We start from the raw sequence: 24237 nt of genomic DNA, 5'->3' as shown, positions 1-24237 counted from the left end.
ACTGAGCCTGGAGACGTTCATCCCACTGGTGTTTCTATCTGCTCGTCACTTCACATGTGCACGTTTAGTTCTGTGTGAAGGTTGTGACGTCCAGTCTGCTCCACAGGAAGTGACGCTGACTCTGTCCTCTCTTTCAGACGCTGGAGGGACGCGCCCTGTTTGGGTTGGTGCTGCTGTTGGTGTTTTCTTGGCTCTTCTTGTCGGTGTTGTTGTTTACTTTGTGCAAAAAAAGAAAACTCACTCAGCAGTACCATCTAATTCAGGTAAGTTTAATTCATGTATTAAATTAATTCAATGATGACGAGCAGACGACAACACAAACAATTCTTCATCTGATGTTTAGAGACTTGACAGAGACACAAAGATTTCTGTTGGTATTTATCATCGACTGCAAATAAAGATGAACATGACTGTTAAAACTCTATATCGCCCCCTGGTGGCTGATGGCAGTATAGGTCATAATCCCTTTTTTATATCCAGTCATTGATCGTCTTTTTATAAAGTCACTGATTGTGTAGTTATATACTGTGTGTAGTTAAATACAGTGTGTTGTTGTTTACAGTGTAACTTCCCCAAAGCAACAATGAGACGTTCACACCTGCTTCATGCAGCCGCTGACCAGGTGACACAGGAAACAGGAAGTGAACTTCTCCAAAGCTCCTTTTCATTGGTTCAACAAATATTTACCTTCGACTCAAACACGAATGAAAAGCTTCAGAGTGACGACCACACAACGCTGTGTATTTAAAGATAATGATGTCATCATGACGTCAGTTCCACCACGTGACGACACATGATTGGTTCTTGTAAATAAGCTGTAGGTCTCGTCTCAGATCTTATTGGCTGGAGAAGTTGATGCTTCACTAACTGAAGCTGTGTCTCAATTCAGGGACATTTGAAGAGCGGCTGTGTCACAGCAGAGCGACTGAACTGATTCCAACACGTCCTCCTTTCCCTGAGCAACGACGCCACCACCTGGTGGATCCTTCTCAGGCCAACATATCCCACAATGCATTGCTCTTCAGTGACTGAACTGTTCAAAGTGATAATGGCAGCAGGAGGAGACGAGACCAAAACTTCTGATGTTTACACTTTTCAATGTATCAGGATTCAAGTGAACATCTCCCGGTTCACACGTTAAAAACCAAAGGTCATTAAAACTGTGTCGTCCTGTCCAGCTGCAGCTCTGTTGCTAGGCGACAGCGGTAAGGGCGGGACAAGCTGGGGACACAAATCACAGAAATCCTCCGTAGACCAGACGTCTCATTTCAGTTGGTCCTTCACAAAGGAGACGGCCCTGGAATCAGGACACAGCTTCTATGACGTCATGTTCTGACTTCACAGTGACGTCATGATGACATCATTCCTGCCACATGATCATTAATGACTTTTCAATATATATATATAAAAGCTTCAGGTCGTATCTCTCGTCCTATAGGATGCAGAGATTGTTGAATGATGCATGAAGTCATTTTCTGACCTTTTCTTCAGAAACTGAAATAAAACTGTGACATCAAATCGTGGAAACGTAGTTTGAAGGAGACACAGGATGTTCCTCACTGTTTCATCGATCTCTGCTTGTGGTTCTTCTCTCAGCTGAACTTTGACTCAACCACACGTCACTGAACTCAAACCTGCAGCTCTGCTCTCAATCAATGTGAATATTCTGAAGCTAAAGTGAAAATGTGACTTGTTAGTTTTTATTGGTGAAGGTGCATGAGTGGTCCAGTTACAGTCACAACTGCTTCCTGTTGTTCCTGTGATGTTTGAACCGTCGCTGTCTGACACTGACTTTGTCTTCATGTTGTCACCTGATGATTCTGAGGATTTCAGGCTGCTTCATTATTTCTGTTCAACACTTTGAATAAAACATGACAAACATCAAACTGTGTGTTGTGACTGTTTTGGACGTTTCTGTTCAAACTTTGAAGAAACTAAAGTGATTTCAGTGTTTTGGTCGAACTCCGATGTTTTATTTTCCAGAATCACTCGGCCTCTACGACTATAACTGTCAATGTTTGTCTCAGAGTAAAAAGGTTCAAGAAAAACTGCAGTGAAGAAATGAAAATGTTTTTAAATATTGTTTATAATAGTGAATGAGACAGAAGTGACATCTAGTTGTTACGTGAACTATCATCAACCCTGTTTTATTCTCTTTATCAGAGGGAATTAAACTTTGATTCAAATGAGACGTCATGTACAGATATGTGCTGAAGGGCTGATCAATCATTATCAATCAGTCAAACTTTATTGATACAGACGTTTTCATACAACTTGTCCTTTACAAAATAAAAGCCATATGAACAACGCCTCACCCCACAGAATTAAACTAGTAACAGGAAGTGAGTTGTAAATCTGCTGTTTTAAAGAATCATCAAAGGCAAGTGGGAAATATAAAATACTAAGAATATAATGAGGAAAACATTAACAATAAAATATTAAAGAAAAGATGAGAAACAGATTATGTTGACAAAATACAAAGAAATGAGAAAATGATTGACTAACAAATACTGAGGAAATAAATAATAAAATACTGAGAAGAATATAAAATACAAAGATACGATTAGATTAGAAAATACTAAAGATAAAAGTATAAATAGAAGAAAAAGATGATATACTTATTGTAAGTCACTTTGGATAAAAGCTTCAGCTCAATGAAATGTAATAATATCGAATAAAATCAGATAAATATAAAATACAAATAAAATGCGGAAAATACTATGATGAAGATTAAATAATAAAACACGAAGAAGAGATGGATATAAAATACTTCAAAACAATGAAGGTAAAAATAAGAAAGTAAAAGAAGTAAAATAATAATAAACAGAATATTTAAGTGAAAATAATTCTCAGAAAGTAAATCAGTGTGTTCATGATTAAATAAATCACTAGAATAAAAGTATATAACAGTGTAATATGTATAAATAAATGAATGTTATGATATATAATATGTTTGATTATACTGATTGATTTATTTGATTATATAAAGGTTATATATATGTATATAAAGCTATATGTATATAAAGGTTTATTAAGGTGCTGAGTTTGTCATGAGTCATAGTTCCCAGGCTTTTATTGTGAAGGGCTGTGACGTCATGCTGCAGCTGCGGAAGTGATAGAGAAGTGAGAGAGTTTGAGAGAGAGAGAGAGAGAGAGAGAGAGAGAGAGAGAGAGAGAGAGAGAGAGAGAGAGAGAGAGAGAGAGAGAGAGAGAGAGAGAGAGGAGAGAGAGAGAGAGAGACACAGAGAGACAGAGAGAGAGAGAGAGACAGAGAGTGAGAGAGAGAGAGAGAGAGAGACAGAGAGAGAGACAGAGAGAGAGAGAGAGAGAGAGAGAGAGAGACAGAGAGAGAGAGAGAGAGAGAGAGAGCAGCGACTGAAGCAGTCAGTGACGTCACAGCCACGGTCAACACATCACATCTGGACTCGGACAACGATGAAGCTTCTTCTGCTCGTGAGTTTCCTGAGTCTGTGGAGAAGAAGCGATGGAACCGGTGAGAAAAGAAACAGAGAGAGAGAGAGAGAGAGAGAGAGAGAGAGAGAGAGAGAGTGTGTGTGTGTGTGTGTGTGTGTGTGTGTGTGTGTGTGTCTATCTACAGTTATGATGCCAATTTTGGTTCAATACCATCATTGTGAGGACATTTAGTCTGGTCCTCACTTTCTGACTCACCTTTAAAGGACTGATTGGGGTTAACACTTGGTTTGAGGTTAAGGTTCATGTTAAGGTTCATGTTTGAGTTAGGAATGGATTATGCCCATGAGTGTCCTCACTAAGATAGAAATAAAAATGTGTGTGGGTGTGTTTGTGTGTGTGTGTGTGTGTGTGGGTGTGTTTGAGAGAGTGTGCACTTGTTCTGCTACACGTGCACGTGCAGGGCGTCGTCTCCATCCTGTTGTCAGTGTGTGGATCACAGTGAAGTAACGAAGTACAAATACTCAGTTCCTGTACTTCAGGAGGTTTGTACTTTTCTCTGTGGCTCAGATGAAAGCAGATAAAGTGTCTTTGATGAAACCAGATTCAACATGTGATGATGTCATCCGGCTCCTCTGCTACATACATGTTGGTCATGTTCTCCCAGGGGGTGAAGTGTTTGAGTCTCAGGGGAAACGTTGTTAGAGCAGAATCCAAATCAGTTGAAGTCAATGGTGACAATCAAACAACAGAGGAAACACAACATGTCTCCATTCTGCTCGTGTGATGTCATCAAGTGTCCTCAAGCCCCGACCTTCATCTTCAACTGGGAACCAGTTCATTTACATCGTGTGTTCAGTCTAAATGTGTCTGACATCTTCCTACGAGCTGCGTTCATGGACCTCGGACACACGTCGTGTGGCTACGTCCACTAGCTTCACTACTTCCTGTTGAGGACCTTCAGACCTAAAACACGTTGAAATGACCTGGTTATGAAGGTCGGGGCTTGAGGACACTTGATGACATCACACGAGCAGAATGGAGACATGCTGTGTTTCTTCTGTTGTTTTATTACGTCTGAAGAAGACGTCACCTGGGCTGAGACACTGTTTACCCCTGAGAACCAAACACCTCACCCCTCATACGGCTCCTCTGCTACATACGTGTTGGTCATGTTCTAAAATCCATGGAGGCTCTTTTCATCAGGTGAAGATAAGTGGAAGGAAACTCTCCTCCAACATCTGCTCAGTTTATGTGTCATTCAAATAATGAGATTTACAATCAATGTCCTTTATCCCCCCCCCTCCATCATAGTGCTGAGCAGATAAAGAGGGGATTTTCATTTCTGGGTGAACTATCCCTTTAATTTATTTAATTCTTATTTATTTGAACTCAAGTGTCTGTATCTCTGTTCTTTACCAGAAATTCTTCTTCTTCTTCTCTTGAATTTCGGATTAATTTTAAAACCTTCTGCCTGAACACGTTTTTCTTGTTTCTTGTTCTGAAGAAACCGTTTCCTTCTTCCCACGTTTTAGTTTCTTATTGGTTCAGTAACATCCTGTTGTAGTAACGTGGGCGTCACTGGCACCAGTGAGACGGTAAAAGTTGTGTAACAGGTGGATTTTATCTACAAGTGACTTCACGTGGTTTCATTTCCACTGAAGAGCTCAAGTGTTTATTCATTCATTTATGTTTCGCCACTAGGGGGCAGTAGAACCCACTGAAAACAAGGTGGTCTTCAGGTTTTTGGGAGAATTTGGTCTCAAATGAGCAGAAACCAGAGAGAGACACAAATAAAACCTCCAACAATAAGTGACAACTGTTGTACTCAGAGTTCAGACTCCAGAGGGGACCTCGGCCTGGAGGCCTGACTGATGGGCGGAGCTTGTGGCTGTGGGGCTGAATATCGGGATCCAGCACGGTGTCGTTGGAACAGACTGGACCTCGGTTGGCTCAGGAAAGACTCGAGAACCAGCTGGAACTCGACTGAGAGAAAACAAACCTGATTTGATCATTTAGTGTTTGGTGACCTGAGTCTGATGCTTTTCCTGATCACAGACACTGTGTAAAACATCAAGTAGATTTAAACCTGACAGAACCTGAATATCAATTCAAAATGTTGGTCCAGACCCGACTCCTCAGGTGCCCACACTGAGGTGGAGACCACGAGTGAGGTCCACTGAGCAGCTGAGGTTCTGAGGAAGCTTCAGGGATCAACGTCTTCAAAACAAACTACTGCTGTCCCCACCAGGGGGCTCGTTGCTCCACTCAGCATCAATACACATGAGGGAAGAGGACAAATCCCAGCGTCTGGTCAGAACAGCAGGATTCTGGGATATTGAGTCAGGAAGCAGAAGCAGAGAGATCCGTCCAAACAGAACAATGGTGGAGGAGAAACGTGACTCGTCTCTAAACTGCTCATAAACTGCTGTTTGACTGTGGTGAACACGGTGAATGTGTTTTCTGACTTTCTGTTAAACCTGATCACGTGCATGTGAACTCACTGATGTGCACGTGTGTGTGTTCCAGGTGCAGCCCTCATCAACATGGTGGTGAAAGAAGGGGATGATGCCATTTTACCGTGTTCCATGAGCAGCAGGAACATCAGGCAGGAGCTCTTCGACTGGAAGAAGGACAAGAAGGACAAGAAGGACAAAGACCAGGAGGTGTTCATGTATGATAAGGGCAAAGTTTACGATGAGGGAGATTACCGTCAGGACGAGCAGTTCAGAGGTCGCGTCTTTCATTTCCCAGAACATCTGGAGGTGGGTAACGCCTCCATAGTCATCAGAGCCACCAAGTTGACTGACAGTGGAAACTACACCTGTGATTTTCCACGTCTTCTTCAAAGAGACGATCGAACATTGAGCTCGCTGTCGGTGAGTTTTTCCATAAAACTGTTCAAAAGATGATTTACAGTCTGAGGCGTTTCCTGACTCTTTGTCCAGAACTGACACGAACCAGTCTCATCTGTAAACGGGTTTAAACTCAACACTGTTTTTATTCTGTTTAGTTTTCCATGTTAAACGTCTGTTTATGAATAAGTTTCCAGAATCACGTGTTTTGTCAGATTGATGACATCACACAGAGACTCTGACATCATCGTGTTCTCTTTCTATCTTTTAGATCCCATCTTAACCTCTTAGGGCGCATTTTTCACACGTGCACACGTGTCTCTTTACACTTTCCCATTTTAAACTGGGATTCAAACCCACAGCAGGAGCAGCTGATGCATTTCCTCTGCGTCAGTGTAAAGTAAAGTCTCCGAGGTTTCATCGTGTGCGTTGATGTTTCTCACGGCTCTGAGACGCTCGATGTGCCGAACGATGAAACTGCAGAAAATACCCGTTTTCTTCTTGTGTTCTCTTGACTTCCTGTTTGAAACCGGACCAATCAGTGGTGATGGGAGTGATCAGGCTGAGACTCTCAGGATCTCTGCCTCCACTCGTCTGTTACATCTGCACCAAGTTTCATGCTGAAGGACTCAAGTGGCTCTGAGCTGTTTGACAGAGTGCAGTACCGAGCACGTCCATCAGATGGACACAGAGCTTCATAACACTTCTCCAAAGTGAACAAATTAAGACGATCAACGTGTTTTCTGACGCAGAAAATGTGCGTTAAAGTTAAAGTTGTCAATAAAGAAGAAGTTGTTGATATTTAGATCAAGTTTCACATGTTTAATCTGATTGAATCACGTGAGTTTGGATGATAAACGAGTTTCTGTGTGTGTCTCTGCCACCGGAAGTCAGGCTGCACTCACTTCCATATATGGTCACACAGGTACATTTACCGGACACTTCCTCGGAGTGCTTTCACGCTGCTGACTTTCTATTGGATGAAGCAGCTGTCACTCAAACACACCGGGAGCGCCTGTGGGGATGCTGTCCTCTGATTGGCTGCTGGAGTTAAAAGGTTCGTTAACCTCGTCACTTTAGATCGTAGAGAGACGCTGATTGGTTGTTGTGCTGGTGGGCGGGTCCTGATGTCAGAGATACTGAACCCGATTGGTTGAATCTTTGATGGGGTCTGTAAAATGGGCGGAGCTGTGGTTGCTCGTGAAGTTTGAGGAGCAGCGTTAAAACTAAACCAGAGAAATTGTCACTTTATTCAGGGGATTGTTTCACTTCCGGTCCGGATGAAACCAGGTGGATTTAATCTGAGTTCTTTTCTGCGGTCACATGTTTCCACTTTGTCTCTGACGTCACGTGTTCCTCCTTCAGACGGGATTGAACTGCGGTGACGCGCGTTAGCATGTTAGCTGCTAACTGTCCGCTGCCGAAGCGAGACGCTGCCGGTGTCGTGTCGTGAATGTTCCCTGTGGATCGTTCCCTCGTTCGTTCATGAACATGTGATGTTTCCAACGAGATATAAAATGTGTGGATTCAACAGGAAAACGTTTCTAACAGCGACTGGTTCAGTTTCACGTGTAAATCTCGGGTCGCCTGCAACCTCCGCTCCTCAAAAGGTTAAAAGACCGAAGTGATGAGAACATCTCGGGTGAGTCGGATCCTGATGACGTCACTGACCTTCTGCCCTCACCTGTATGTGCTGTTGGTTTTATTCATGGTACTTTACATGTGTAAAGTACCATTGTTTACTATATTATTTATGTATTAGTTAATGTTAATGAAGCAGAAGGTTTATAACAAACACTTGATTTAACAGTTTTAAGGAAATTTTACTACAAAACTGTGACATGTGACCAACACTTAGATCAGATCACTACAGTTGATCAGTTTGTGTAACTTCAATAACGCACTGACATTGAAAAAGTGAACACAAATTTCCACACTTCATTACCTCCAGTCAGTTTACTGTTAAGCAGGTAATGACATGTAGAACGAATTGAGTTTAATTTAGAAGTTCTGTATTAAATTCTACTTTAATCAAGCTTTTAATGTTCAGTCATGTTTATTTCCAAGAAAACGTCTAAAGCCCCACAAAATTCAAGTGTCCTTCGATTTTTAAGGGAGAAATGTGACAAAAAACTGGTCATAAATTCTATTGACCACCAAATATTTGTTTAAAAAATGAAAGTACTTTGATAAATCATGTCCTGTTAGAGCAGGGATCTATATCTGATGCTTAATCTGTGCATTTCTATGTTTTTATTCTTTATTCTTTAGGAGCAGCCCCAGACCCGGTCATCAAAACACTTGGTGAAACAAAGGAAGGAGTTCAGCTGCAGTGTTCTGTTCTGGTGTGCTCTCCAAAACCTGATGTTCAGTGGCAGAACAGAGCTGGAGACATTGTTCCTGCTGAAGAACCTCAGGTCTCTGAAAGAGGAGGCAGCTACGACATCATCCTCCAAACGACTGTGACCAAGACCGACCACTATCGCTGTGTCTCCACACAGGAGAAGATCAACCACCAGACTCATGCTGAGACATATGTAATCGTCCCTGGTGAGTTTAGTTGAATTTCTGCTTGTACATTCTTCCCTTCATCATCTATACAGCTCATCTTCAGAGGGTCACAAGCTGGCTGGAGCCAATCACAGCTGATATTGAGCCAGAGGCAGGTAAACCCTGGACAAGTACTAACATCCATCCTGAGTGATCCCATCACAAGTGTTCAGCTCTAAGTTCAGGTCTGAACGCATCCAAATACGTCATCAATGCTTCCTGAGATCTGATCACTAGGACCATGTTCAGAGGTCATGAAGGGCAGATACCCAGCTGACAACTGACCTGCACAGTTTGATAATGAATCAAACACATTTTTACACTCTGAGTTGATCGCCTCTGTTTTTAGATCAGTCTGATCAGACACACACAGTCAGTGAGTTCAGGCTCCTCCAGCTGCAGCTCACATCTGTACAGGTGATAAACTGTGTGTTTGTGCTGAATCAACACAAACTGTAAAAACACTGATGGTCACATTCACAGGAATAAATGAGCTTCAGTCTGAATTCACCTTTTAGGAGCAGGGACGTCCTGAATCCTTGTCTCTGGACTGTGGAGATGGACGATACGAGCTGGACATGATCCACAGTTACACTCTGATTGTTCACTCGCTGTTTTTGTCCTCGTGTTTCAGAGAAAGTGTTTGAGCACAGAACCTGAGCTCATTGACGAGTGGAGCTGAACACAAAGCTTTCAGTCCTGAAACACACATGTGAGCTGTGTCTCCTGAAGTCGCACCTTTCCTCAACACTGACAATCACCAGACTCTTTATGAAACATCTGCAAACACCATGTTTGATTCTGAGAGGCTGATCACATGAAACACTTGAACGTCACAGATTCTTCAACAGTCAAACTCTGTCTCATAAAGAAGTGAATGTAGATTCTCAGCTGTTTCCTCCATCTCTTCTTCACGGACATGTACAGACTGAAGTTCAGCTCTGACTCTGAGCCTCTTCATCCACAGTCTGTGACTCTTTCAGTCCAGAGGACGACTCTCTGAAGACCAGAGGCCTGTAGTGTTGGTCCACTGCCTCCACTGGGAATCCTCTGGTTCACATCAGTCCTGCAGCTGGAGCAGCAGCTGGTTGGAAAGTGACACTTGGTTTAACCAGTTAGAACTGAACTGGTTCCTGTTAACAGAGAGCTTTATAAATAAAGTTTATTATAGAGGAGATTTCTGCATCACTGGATTCAAACGGGTGAAGCCACAGAATCAGTTGTTAGAAATGAAAATCTTTAGTAATAGAAAAGTAATAAATATCCTTTAGATGAAAGAAAACTCTCCAGTTGAAGAAGAAAGAGTTTCTCATTGTGTCATCATGAGACCCAGTGTTCACTTTATTAGGAACACCTGCACATTCTGCTGCAGTTCAACTCAACAGCTCCGTCATCAGTTCTACAAAGTTTCTAAAGTTCAGCTTCTGTTGTCAGACATGTTTAAATTCAGTGATGTGATTATTACTGAGGTCCCAGTTAAATGTGGTGTTGTACTGGACGACATTACACTAAGAACCGTCTCTTTAATTTAACCTCCTGCTTATAAACACGAGGGATCAGAATATTAGGAACAGCTCTGAACATGACACAGTCCAGTTCAACACCATCACTGCCTCTGACCTCAGGGATCGAACATGTGACTGAATTTAAAACCTGTGACTGTAAAGAAACTGAACATTACAGGAGTCGTGATGTGTTCAGGTTGTACAGGTGTACCTAATAAAGTGACTCAGTTAAAGTCTGATAACAAACTGAAACAATATAGAATATATGAGAGGAATAGAAAATGTTTATATCTTAAAATAAGGTTTCATGTGATTTAGTTAATAATAATAATGATAATTGTTGCAGCAGAAAGAAGGTGTTGACTGTGTCTGTGCTTCTGTCACGATGAGTCACTTCACTGTTGTAAACCTTCACAGAACGTTGTGTTTGGGATGTGACTCATGATGTTCTGTCAGAGCAGAGATCTGATGTTTTATTCTCTGCTTTTATTTCTCTCTCTGTTTTCTCTCCTCTTCAACACTCTGTCTCCCACATTAACAGAGAACATGTGAACAAGAAGATGTCTATAGCACCACCAAATTCAAGTGTCCTTCACCTTCTAAAGGAGAAATGTGACAAAAAACAGGTCATAAATAGTTTTGACCTCAAGTATATCGACAAATCCTGTCCTGTCAGAGCAGGGATCTATAACTGCTGCTTAATCTGTGCATTCCTCTGTTTGTATCTCTTCCTTTGTGTTTTCTCTCCTCTTCAACACTCTGTCTCCCACATTAACAAACACAACAGCTGAGCAGAAAGATCCTGGTATTTATTAGATGTTTAACTCTGTGAATGTTCTTTATAAGTTTTTCTTCATGTTCACAGGAGCAGCTCCAAAACCGGTCATCACGACACTTGGGGAAACAGGAGAAGGAGTTCAGCTGCAGTGTGAGGTTCATGGTGCGTCTCCAAAACCTGATGTTCAGTGGCAGAACAGAGCTGGAGACATTGTTCCTGCTGAAGAACCTCAGGTCTCTGAAAGAGGAGGCAGCTACGACATCATCCTCCAAACGACTGTGACCAAGACCGACCACTATCGCTGTGTCTCCACACAGGAGGACATCAACCACCAGACTCATGCTGAGACATATGTACCTGTCCATGGTGAGTTTCTTCATATTTCTGCTTTTAATCATCCATCATCTACACCACTCATCTTCTGAGAGTCGCAGGCTGGAGGGGGGGGTTCACCTGTCAGTCAAACACAGAGCTTCACAGACAGAGACAAACAAGCATCATTCACACCCACGAGTGATTTAGATCAACCAGTAAAACACAGCCTCATGTCTCTGTGGGAGGAAGGTGGAGGAACCAGAGAAAACCCACTGACACAGGGAGAACAACCTGCTGATCACTTCACAGGTTAGAACCCACAACCTTCCTCCTGTGAGGAGACCGCTCCAAACCGTGACCACCGTGCAGTCACTGATACTCTTAGGAAGTTTTAATGTCCATTTATGTTCTAAATGTGAACACATATTGAGACTGAACAGAAACTGAACAGTGACTAAGTTTACGGGACGATATTCAGACTGTGACCTGATTCAGAAAAAGACAGTATTTATATAACGATGTTTAAATGAGTTGTTTATAAAATCATTCATTTTCCTTTTACATTCTAATGAGCAGAGTCTGATTATGACGTCATCATGTCCGACGTTACTTCGCTAGTTTTAAACACAACCTGAGACAGTTTAACGTACGATGCTGCATTTTTATCATTTTGGGTGTTTTACTTTTTAATCTTCAAAAACTTTTATTTTTCTATCTTGTTTACATTAAAACTCAGGTCATGAGTCACCATCAGTTGGTAACTGTCGTATGTTGATGTCAAAACGCTGAGAAAACTCCAACAGGACGCATAACGTGATGAAGACGTCATAACGCGATGAAGACGTTATAACGTGATGAAGACGCTATAACGTGATTCAGATGTTGTATCGCGGATGAAGACGTTATAACGTGATGAAGACGTTACAACGCGATGAAGACATTATAACGTGATTCAGACGCTGTATCGCTGATGAAGACGTTACAACGCGATGAAGACGTTACAACGTGATTAAGACGCTGTATCGTGATGAAGACGTTATAACGTGATGAAGACGTTACAACGTGATGAAGACGTTACAACGTGATGAAGACGTTACAACGTGATTAAGACGTTAACATGTCTAATTATGTGACTAAAGTCTGAATACCTCGTCTTCATTTGGTTTTTGCTTGTTCTAAATTTGACCTTATTGTGATGAAGAGGATCAGAAAACATTGTTTCCATGGCAGCGTCTTATTCAGACTAATGTCTTGTTCTGGTTACATTTAGAATATTGTGTCCATGACAACAGAAAGTGATGAAGACGTGTGTAAAGTTTAAAACGTCTCAGCCTGAGTCAGATCAGTTGTGAGTCTCTGAGACTGAACTTCATTCATCTCCAGAGAGAAGAGGAAGAAACAACATGTTGATGAACTGTGTGAAACCTGAACTTCTTCAGTCTGTTTTCATTCAGGCTGCAGCTGCAGGTTTGAAACATGAAGGATCTTGTTCATATCTGTAGTAATTGTTGAAGCAGCAGAAGCTGATGAGAGAATCTCTGTGGAATCTGAACGGATGAATTCAAATTCACAAATCACGACCGTGTCTGTTGTTTCACAGCAAAATAAAAGATGTGTAACATTTTCCTGAACTCAAACCCAGATTCCACGTAGATCTCTGGTGAGTGTTTGTGCTGAAACAGAAGAATTACACCAGGATGGATTATTAACAGAGTCTGAGCCGAGCAGCCGAGCAGGAGGAACGTGAGCAGAAGATCTTCTGCTCACGTCACTGAGCCTGGAGACGTTCATCCCACTGGTGTTTCTATCTGCTCGTCACTTCACATGTGCACGTTTAGTTCTGTGTGAAGGTTGTGACGTCCAGTCTGCTCCACAGGAAGTGACGCTGACTTCTGTCCTCTCTTTCAGACGCTGGAGGGACGGTTCCTGTTTGGGTGGTTGCTGTTGGCTTTGCTGTCGGTGGTGTTGTCGTTGGTGGTGTTGTTGTCGGTGTTGTTGTTTACTTTGTGCTAAAAAAGAAAACTCACTCAGCAGTACCATCTAATTGAGGTAAGTTTAATTCATGTATTAAATCAACATAATGATGACGAGCAGACGACAACACAAACAATTCTTCATCTGATGTTTAGAGTCTTGACGGAGACACAAAGATTTCTGTTGGTATTTATCATCGACTGTAAATAAAGACGAACATGACTTTTAAACTCTATATCGCCCCTGGTGGCTGATGGCAGAATAGGTCATAATCCCTTTTTATATCCAGTCATTGATCGTCTTTATATAAAGTCACTGATTGTGTAGTTATATACTGTGTTGTTGTTTACATTGTGTTGTTGTTTACAGTGTAACTTCCCAAAGCAACAATGAGACGTTCACACCTGCTTCATGCAGCCGCTGACCAGGTGACACAGGAAACAGGAAGTGAACTTCTCCAAAGCTCCTTTTCATTGGTTCAACAAATATTTACCTTCGACTCAAACACGAATGAAAAGCTTCAGAGTGACGACCACACAACGCTGTGTATTTAAAGATAATGATGTCATCATGACGTCAGTTCCACCACGTGACGACACATGATTGGTTCTTGTAAATAAGCTGTAGGTCTCGCCTCAGATCTTATTGGCTGTTGAAGTTGATGCGAAATTCAGGCCAACATATCCCACAATGCATTGCTCTTCAGTGACTGAACTGTTCAAAGTGATAATGGCAGCAGGAGGAGACGAGACCGAAACTTGTGATGTTTACACTTTTCAATGTATCAGGATTCAAGTGAACATCTCACGGTTCACACGTTAAAACCAAAGGTCATTAAAACTGTGTCGCCCTGTCCAGCTGCAGCTCTGTTGCTAGGCGACAGCGGTAAGGGCGGGACAAGCTGGGGACACAAATCACAGAAATCCTCCGTGAGACCAGACGCCTCATTTCAGTTGGTCCTTCACAAAGGAGACGGCCCTGGAATCAGGACACAGCTTCTATGACGCCATGTTCTGACTTCACAGTGACGCCATGATGACATCATTCCTGCCACATGATCATTAATGACTTTTCAATATATGTATAAAAGCTTCAGGTCGTATCTCTCGTCCTATAGGATGCAGAGACTGTTGAATGATGCATGAAGTCATTTTCTGACCTTTTCTTCAGAAACTGAAATAAAACTGTGACATCAAATCGTGGAAACGTAGTTTGAAGGAGACACAGGATGTTCCTCACTGTTTCATTGATCTCTGCTTGTGGTTCTTCTCTCAGCTGAACTTTGACTCAACCACACGTCACTGAACTCAAACCTGCGGCTCTGCTCTCAATCCATGTGAATATTCTGAAGCTAAAGTGAAAATGTGACTTGTTAGTTTTTATTGGTGAAGGTGCTGAGTCGGGTCCAGTTACAGTCACAACTGCTTCCTGTTGTTCCTGTGATGTTTGAACCGTCGCTGTCTGACACTGACTTTGTCTTCATGTTGTCACCTGATGATTCTGAGGATTTCAGGCTGCTTCATTATTTCTGTTCAACACTTTGAATAAAACATGACAAACATCAAACTGTGTGTTGTGACTGTTTTGGACGTTTCTGTTCAAACTTTGAAGAAACTAAAGTGATTTCAGTGTTTTGGTCGAACTCTCCGATGTTTTATTTTCCAGAATCACTCGGCCTCTACGACTATAACTGTCAATGTTTGTCTCAGAGTAAAAGAGGTTCAAGAAAAACTGCAGTGAAGAAATGAAAATGTTTTTAAATATTGTTTATAATAGTGAATGAGACAGAAGTGACATCTAGTTGTTACGTGAACTATCATCAACCCTGTTTTATTCTCTTTATCAGAGGGAATTAAACTTTGATTCAAATGAGACGTCATGTACAGATATGTGCTGAAGGGCTGATCAATCATTATCAATCAGTCAAACTTTATTGATACAGACGTTTTCATACAACTTGTCCTTTACAAAATAAAAGCCATATGAACAACGCCTCACCCCACAGAATTAAACTAGTAACAGGAAGTGAGTTGTAAATCTGCTGTTTTAAAGAATCATCAAAGGCAAGTGGGAAATATAAAATAATAAAATACTAAGAATATAATGAGGAAAACATTAACAATAAAATATTAAAGAAAAGATGAGAAACAGATTATGTTGACAAAATACAAAGAAATGAGAAAATGATTGACTAACAAATCCTGAGGAAATAAATAATAAAATACTGAGAAGAATATAAAATACAAAGATACGATTAGATTAGAAAATACTAAAGATAAAAGTATAAATAGAAGAAAAAGATGATATACTTATTGTAAGTTACTTTGGATAAAAGCTTCAGCTCAATGAAATGTAATAATATCGAATAAAATCAGATAAATATAAAATACAGAAAAAGGATAAAATAATAAAATACAAAGAAAATGCGGAAAAATACTATGATGAAGATTAAATAATAAAACACGAAGAAGAAGATGGATATAAATACTTCAAAACGATGAAGGTAAAAATAAGAAAGTAAAAGAAGTAACAATAATAATATAGAATATTTAAGTGAAAATAATTCTCAGAAAGTAAATCAGTGTGTTCATGATTAAATAAATCACTAGAATAAAAGTATATAACAGTGTAAGATGTATAAATAAATGAGTGTTATGATATATAATATGTTTGATTATATGATTGATTTATTTGATTATATAAAGGTTATATATATGTATATAAAGCTATATGTATATAAAGGTTTATTAAGGTGCTGAGTTTGTCATGAGTCATAGTTCCCAGGCTTTTATTGTGAAGGGCTGTGACGTCATGCTGCAGCTGCGGAAGTGATAGAGAAGTGAGAGAGTTTGAGATGAGAGACAGAGAGAGAGAGAGAGACAGAGAGAGAGAGAGAGAGAGAGAGAGAGAGAGAGAGAGAGAGAGAGAGAGAGAGAGACAGAGAGAGAGAGAGAGAGAGAGAGAGAGAGAGAGAGAGAGAGAGAGACAGAGAGAGAGAGAGAGAGAGAGAGAGAGAGAGAGAGAGAGAGAGAGAGAGACAGAGAGAGAGAGAGAGAGAGAGAGAGAGAGAGACAGAGAGAGAGAGAGAGAGAGAGAGAGAGAGAGAGAGAGAGAGAGAGAGAGAGAGGAGAGAGAGAGAGACACAGAGAGAGAGAGAGAGCAGCGGCTGAAGCAGTCAGTGACGTCACAGCCACGGTCAACACATCACATCTGGACTCGGACAACGATGAAGCTTCTTCTGCTCGTGAGTTTCCTGAGTCTGTGGAGAAGAAGCGATGGAACCGGTGAGAAAAGAAACGGGGAGAGAGAGAGAGAGAGAGAGAGAGAGAGAGAGAGAGAGAGAGAGAGAGAGAGTGTGTGTGTGTGTGTGTGTGTGTGTGTGTGTGTGTGTGTGTGTGTGTGTGTGTCTATCTACAGTTATGATGCCAATTTTGGTTCAATACCATCATTGTGAGGACATTTAGTCTGGTCCTCACTTTCTGACTCACCTTTAAAGGACTGATTGGGGTTAACACTTGGTTTGAGGTTAAGGTCTATGTTAAGGTTTGAGTTAGGAATGCATTATGCCCATGAGTGTCCTCACTAAGATAGAAATAAAAATGTGTGTGTGTGTGTGTGTGTGTGGGGTGTGTGTGAGAGAGTGTGCACTTGTTCTGCTACACGTGCACGTGCAGGGCGTCGTCTCCATCCTGTTGTCAGTGTGTGGATCACAGTGAAGTAACGAAGTACAAATACTCAGTTCCTGTACTTCAGGAGGTTTGTACTTTTCTCTGTGGCTCAGATGAAAGCAGATAAAGTGTCTTTGATGAAACCAGATTCAACATGTGATGATGTCATCCGGCTCCTCTGCTACATACGTGTTGGTCATGTTCTCCCAGGGGGTGTTTGAGTCTCAGGGGAAACTTTTAGAGCAGAATCCAAATCAGTTGAAGTCAATGGTGACAATCAAACAACAGAAGAAACACAACATGTCTCCATTCTGCTTGGTGATGTCATCAAGTGTCCTCAAGCCCCGACCTTCATCTTCAACTGGGAACCAGTTCATTTACACCGTGTGTTCAGTCTAAATGTGTCTGACATCTTCCTACGAGCTGCGTTCATGGACCTCGGACACACGTCGTGTGGCTACGTCCACTAGCTTCACTACTTCCTGTTGAGGACCTTCAGACCTAAAACACGTTGAAATGACCTGGTTATGAAGGTCGGGCTTGAGGACACTTGATGACATCACACGAGCAGAATGGAGACATGCTGTGTTTCTTCTGTTGTTTTATTACGTCTGAAGAAGACGTCACCTGGGCTGAGACACTGTTTACCCTGAGACTCAAACACCTCATCCCCCCATCATAGTGCTGAGCAGATAAAGAGGGGATTTTCATTTCTGGGTGAACTATCCCTTTAATTAATTATATTCTTATTTATTTGAACTCAAGTGTCTGTATCTCTGTTCTTTACCAGAAACTTCTTCTTCTTCTTCTTCTCTTGAATTTCTGATTAATTTTAAAACCTTCTGCCTGAACACGTTTTTCTTGTTTCTGTTCTGAAGAAACCGTTTCTTCTTCCCACGTTTTAGTTTGTTATTGGTTCAGTAACATCCTGTTGTAGTAACGTGGGCGTCACTGGCTCCAGTGAGACGGTAAAAGTTGTGTAACAGGTGGATTTTATCTACAAGTGACTTCACGTGGTTTCATTTCCACTGAAGAGCTCAAGTGTTTATTCATTCATTTATGTTTCGCCACTAGGGGGAGAGAACCAACTGAAAACAAGGTGGTCTTCAGGTTTTGGGAGAATTTGGTCTCAAATGAGCAGAAACCAGAGAGAGACACAAATAAAACCTCCAACAATAAGTGACAACTGTTGTACTCAGAGTTCAGACTCCAGAGGGGACCTCGGCCTGGAGGCCTGACTGATGGCGGGAGCTTGTGGCTGTGGGGCTGAATATCGGGATCCAGCACGGTGGCGTTGGAACAGACTGACCTCGGTTGGCTCAGGAAAAGACTCGAGAACCAGCTGGAACTCGACTGAGAGAGAAAACAAACCTGATTTGATCATTTAGTGTTTGGTGACCTGAGTCTGATGCTTTTCCTGATCACAGACACTGTGTAAAACATCAAGTAGATTTAAACCTGACAGAACCTGAATATCAATTCAAAATGTTGGTCCAGACCCGACTCTCAGGTACCCACACTGAGGTGGAGACCACGAGTGAGGGTCCACTGAGCAGCTGAGGTTCTGAGGGAAGCTTCAGGGATCAACGTCTTCAAAACAAACTACTGTTCTCCCCACCAGGGGCCTCGTTTCCACTCAGCATCAATACACATGAGGAAAGGACAAATCCCAGCGTCTGGTCAGAACAGCAGGATTCTGGGATATTGAGTCAGGAAGCAGAAGCAGAGAGATCCGTCCAAACAGAACAATGGTGGAGGAGAAACGTGACTCGTCTCTAAACTGCTCATAAACTGCTGTTTGACTGTGGTGAACACGTGTGAATGTGTTTTCTGACTTTCTGTTAAACCTGATCACGTGCATGTGAACTCACTGATGTGCACGTGTGTGTGTTCCAGGTGCAGCCCTCATCAACATGGTGGTGAAAGAAGGGAATGATGCCATTTTACCGTGTTCCATGAGCAGCAGGAACATCACGCAGGATCTCTTCGACTGGAAGAAGGACAAGAAGGACAAGAAGGACAAAGACCAGGAGGTGTTCATGTACGATAAGGGCAAAGTTTACGATGAGGGAGATTACCGTCAGGACGAGCAGTTCAGAGGTCGCGCCTTTCATTTCCCAGAACATCTGGAGGTGGGTAACGCTCCATAGTCATCAGAGCCACTAAGTTGACTGACAGTGGAAACTACACCTGTGATTTTCCACGTCTTCTTCCAAAGAGACGATCGAACATTGAGCTCGCCGTCGGTGAGTTTTTCCATAAAACTGTTCAAAAGATGATTTACAGTCTGAGGCGTTTCCTGACTCTTTGTCCAGAACTGACACGAACCAGTCTCATCTGTAAACGGGTTTAAACTCAACACTGTTTTTATTCTGTTTAGTTTTCCATGTTAAACGTCTGTTTATGAATAAGTTTCCAGAATCACGTGTTTTGTCAGATTGATGACATCACACAGAGACTCTGACATCATCGTGTTCTCTTTTTATCTTTTAGATCCCATCTTAACCTCTTAGGGCGCATTTTTCACACCTGCACACGTGTCTCTTTACACTTTCCCATTTTAAACTGGGATTCAAACCCACAGCAGGAGCAGCTGATGCATTTCCTCTGCGTCAGTGTAAAGTAAGTCTCCGAGGTTTCATCGTGTGCGCTGATGTTTCTCACGGCTCTGAGACGCCTGATGTGCCGAACGATGAAACTGCAGAAAATAACTGTTTTCTTCTTGTGTTCTCTTGACTTCCTGTTTGAAACGGACCAATCAGTGGTGATGGGAGTGATCAGGCTGAGACTCTCAGGATCTCTGCCTCCACTCGTCTGTTACATCTGCACCAAGTTTCATGCTGAAGGACTCAAGTGGCTCTGAGCTGTTTGACAGAGTGCAGTACCGAGCACGTCCATCAGATGGACACAGAGCTTCATAACACTTCTCCAAAGTGAACAAATTAAGACGATCAACGTGTTTTCTGACGCAGAAAATGTGCGTTAAAGTTAAAGTTGTCAATAAAGAAGAAGTTGTTGATATTTAGATCAAGTTTCACATGTTTAATCTGATTGAATCACGTGAGTTTGGATGATAAACGAGTTTCTGTGTCTCTCTGCCACCGAAGTCAGGCTGCACTCACTTCCATATATGGTCACACAGGTACATTTACCGGACATTTCCTCGAGTGCTTTCACGCTGCTGACTTTCTATTGATGAAGCAGCTGTCACTCAAACACACCGGAGCTCCTGTGGGGATGCTGTCCTCTGATTGGCTGCTGGAGTTAAAAGGTTCGTTAACTCGTCACTTTAGATCGTAGAGAGACGCTGATTGGTTGTTGTGCTGGTGGGCGGGTCCTGATGTCAGAGATACTGAACCCGATTGGTTGAATCTTTGATGGAGTCTGTAAAATGGGCGGAGCTGTGGTTGCTCGTGAAGTTTGAGGAGCAGCGTTAAAACTAAACCAGAGAAATTGTCACTTTATTCAGGGGATTGTTTCACTTCCGGTCCGGATGAAACCAGGTGGATTTAATCTGAGTTCTTTTCTGCGGTCACATGTTTCCACTTTGTCTCTGACGTCACGTGTTCCTCCTTCAGACGGGATTGAACTGCGGTGACGCGCGTTAGCATGTTAGCTGCTAACTGTCCGCTGCCGTAAAGCGAGACGCTGCCGGTGTCGTGTCGTGAATGTTCCCTGTGGATCGTTCCCTCGTTCGTTCATGAACATGTGATGTTTCCAACGAGATATAAAATGTGTGGATTCAACAGGAAAACGTTTCTAACAGCGACTGGTTCAGTTTCACGTGTAAATCTCGGGTCGCCTGCAACCTCCGCTCCTCAAAAGGTTAAAAGACCGAAGTGATGAGAACATCTCGGGTGAGTCGGATCCGCAGGTTCAGCAGAGATCACAGGAGGAAACATCACTTTGCTTTGAATATGGAATCACTGTTGTTATGAATCTGGGGTTTGTTAATTAATATTAAAATAATTAAATCTGATGCAGAGGAAAACTTCACTAGATTTTTATTTCTGACATCATCCACTAATTAACTTTTTCTCACTCATGAATCAGTTTTATTTATTTTACACAGATTTCATGTTACAATTAACTTTCATGTTAATTCACTGTCACTTGTTAGTTTTTAGTCACAATAAAAATCTGAACTTTAATCCTGACAAACTGGATTTATTTTTACTTTGATCCGGTAAAATACATCAAATCAAGCAGAGAAAGGATGAATATTAAATATATATTGTATCAATATTGTTCTTGTTCTAATTCTGTTGTATATGATTCTGTCATATGATCTATGTTAACAGGAGCAGCTCCTACCCCATCCGTGAAATCACTTGAAGTCACAAAGGACTGGGCTCTGCTGCAGTGTTCTGTTCGAGGTGCGTCTCCAAAACCTGATGTTCAGTGGCAGAACAGAGCTGGAGACATTGTTCCTGCTGAAGAACCTCAGGTCTCTGAAAGAGGAGGCAGCTACGACATCATCCTCCAAACGACTGTGAACAAGACCGACCACTATCGCTGTGTCTCCACACAGGAGGACATCAACCACCAGATATATACGGAAACCCACGTTTATATTGGTGGTGAGTTAATTCTTAGTCATATTTTCATCTTTAAATAATGTTAACTATGTTAACTTTTTTAGTGTCATTAGGTTTTTTAAATGTTTACACTTGTTGAGACTGAACAGAAACTAAACCGTGATGAAGACAGAAACCGTCTCAGACTGAGTCAGATCAGTTGTGAGTCTCAGAGACTAAACTTCATTCATCTCCAGAGAGAAGAGGATGGATGATGAGGTCACTGAGGTCACTGAGGTCACACACACACAGTCAGTGAGTTCAGGCTCCTCCAGCTGCAGCTCACATCTGTACAGGTGATAAACTGTGTGTTTGTGCTGAATCAACACAAACTGTAAAAACCTGATGGTCACATTCACAGGAATAAATGAGCTTCAGTCTGAATTCACCTTTTAGGAGCAGGGACGTCCTGAATCCTTGTCTCTGGACTGTGGAGATGGACGATACGAGCTGGACATGATCCACAGTTACACTCTGATTGTTCACTCGCTGCTTTTTGTCCTCGTGTTTCAGAGAAAGTGTTTGAGCACAGAACCTGAGCTCATTGACGAGTGGAGCTGAACACAAAGCTTTCAGTCCTGAAACACACATGTGAGCTGTGTCTCCTGAAGTCGCACGTTCCTCAACACTGACAATCACCAGACTCTTTATGAAACATCTGCAAACACCATGTTTGATTCTGAGAGGCTGATCACATGAAACACTTGAACGTCACAGATTCTTCAACAGTCAAACTCTGTCTCACAAAGAAGTGAATGTAGATTCTCAGCTGTTTCCTCCATCTCTTCTTCACGGACATGTACAGACTGAAGTTCAGCTCTGACTCTGAGCCTCTTCATCCACAGTCTGTGACTCTTTCAGTCCAGAGGACGACTCTCTGAAGACCAGAGGCCTGTAGTGTTGGTCCACTGCCTCCACTGGGAATCCTCTGGTTCACATCAGTCCTGCAGCTGGAGCAGCAGCTGGTTGGAAAGTGACACTTGGTTTAACCAGTTAGAACTGAACTGGTTCCTGTTAACAGAGAGCTTTATAAATACAGTTTATTATAGAGGAGATTTCTGCATCACTGGATTCAAACGGGTGAAGCCACAGAATCAGTTGTTAGAAATGAAAATCTTTAGTAATAGAAAAGTAATAAATATCCTTTAGATGAAAGAAAACTCTCCAGTTGAAGAAGAAAGAGTTTCTCATTGTGTCATCATGAGACCCAGTGTTCACTTTATTAGGAACACCTGCACATTCTGCTGCAGTTCAACTCAACAGCTCCGTCATCAGTTCTACAAAGTTTCTAAAGTTCAGCTTCTGTTGTCAGACATGTTTAAATTCAGTGATGTGATTATTACTGAGGTCCCAGTTAAATGTGGTGTTGTACTGGAACGACATTACACTAAGAACCGTCTCTTTAATTTAACCTCCTGCTTATAAACACGAGGGATCAGAATATTAGGAACAGCTCTGAACATGACACAGTCCAGTTCAACACCATCACTGCCTCTGACCTCAGGGATCGAACATGTGACTGAATTTAAAACCTGTGACTGTAAAGAAACTGAACATTACAGGAGTCGTGATGTGTTCAGGTTGTACAGGTGTACCTAATAAAGTGACTCAGTTAAAGTCTGATAACAAACTGAAACAATATAGAATATAATATTAGAGGAATAGAAAATGTTTATATCTTAAAATAAGGTTTCATGTGATTTAGTTAATAATAATAATGATAGTTGTTGCAGCAGAAAGAAGGTGTTGACTGTGTCTGTGCTTCTGTCACGATGAGTCACTTCACTGTTGTAAACCTTCACAGAACGTTGTGTTTGGGATGTGACTCATGATGTTCTGTCAGAGCAGAGATCTGATGTTTTATTCTCTGCTTTTATTTCTCTCTCTGTTTTCTCTCCTCTTCAACACTCTGTCTCCCACATTAACAGAGAACATGTGAACAAGAAGATGTCTATAGCACCACCAAATTCAAGTGTCCTTCACCTTCTAAAGGAGAAATGTGACAGAAAACAGGTCATAAATAGTTTTGACCTCAAGTATATCGACAAATCCTGTCCTGTCAGAGCAGGGATCTATAACTGCTGCTTAATCTGTGCATTCCTCTGTTTGTATCTCTTCCTTTGTGTTTTCTCTCCTCTTTAACACTCTGTCTCCCACATTAACAAACACAACAGCTGAGCAGAAAGATCCTGGTATTTATTAGATGTTTAACTCTGTGAATGTTCTTTATTAGTTTTTCTTCATGTTCACAGGAGCAGCTCCAGAGCCGGTCATCAAAACACTTGGTGAAACAAAGGAAGGAGTTCAGCTGCAGTGTTCTGTTCGAGGTGCGTCTCCAAAACCTGATGTTCAGTGGCAGAACAGAGCTGGAGACATTGTTCCTGCTGAAGAACCTCAGGTCTCTGAAAGAGGAGGCAGCTACGACATCATCCTCCAAACGACTGTGACCAAGACCGACCACTATCGCTGTGTCTCCACACAGAAGGAGATCAACCACCAGATATTTACTGAGACATATATACCTGTCCCTGGTGAGTTTCTTTATATTTCTGCTTTCAATCATCCATCATCTACACCACTCATCTTCTGAGAGTCGCAGGCTGG

At 41.9% G+C, this 24237-nt stretch overlaps 2 protein-coding genes across 4 annotated transcripts in view; one reads left to right on the top strand and one right to left on the bottom strand.

Moving 5' to 3' along the window:
• Positions 1–24237, bottom strand: part of pcbp4 (poly(rC) binding protein 4) — a 336110-nt gene that overhangs the window by 214589 nt on the left and 97284 nt on the right.
• Positions 6297–24231, top strand: LOC118102889 (butyrophilin-like protein 9). 3 transcript variants are annotated; one of them, XR_007032570.1, is made up of 4 exons: positions 7697–7908; positions 11187–11465; positions 13323–13463; positions 13758–14050. XR_007032570.1 is itself a non-coding variant. In XM_047339242.1 (3 exons), exons 1-3 carry the CDS (start codon positions 7290–7292, stop codon positions 24221–24223), a joined length of 651 nt encoding a protein of 216 aa, XP_047195198.1. In that variant the 5' UTR covers positions 6297–7289; the 3' UTR covers positions 24224–24231. The 3 variants fall into 3 exon arrangements, 1 of the variants encoding a protein (XP_047195198.1); XR_007032571.1 differs by having other exon boundaries at positions 7697–7952; XM_047339242.1 differs by lacking the exons at positions 7697–7908; positions 13323–13463; positions 13758–14050 and adding exons at positions 6297–7323; positions 23886–24231.

This window comes from Hippoglossus stenolepis, chromosome 3, assembly GCF_022539355.2.
Source record: "Hippoglossus stenolepis isolate QCI-W04-F060 chromosome 3, HSTE1.2, whole genome shotgun sequence".
Classification (NCBI taxonomy): Eukaryota; Metazoa; Chordata; class Actinopteri; order Pleuronectiformes; family Pleuronectidae; genus Hippoglossus; species Hippoglossus stenolepis.
Note: the sequence above shows the minus strand (reverse complement) of the source record. Positions and strands in the feature narration are given on the sequence as shown.

Bases quoted from the DNA above. Each gene is read 5' to 3' on its own strand.
- LOC118102889 (XM_047339242.1), top strand. From the start codon at position 7,290: ATGCTGTCCTCTGATTGGCTGCTGGAGTTAAAAG. The intron at 7,324-11,186 runs GTTCGTTAACCT...TCATGTTCACAG, and splicing joins TTGGCTGCTGGAGTTAAAAG to GAGCAGCTCCAAAACCGGTC. The intron at 11,466-23,885 runs GTGAGTTTCTTC...TCATGTTCACAG, and splicing joins GACATATGTACCTGTCCATG to GAGCAGCTCCAGAGCCGGTC.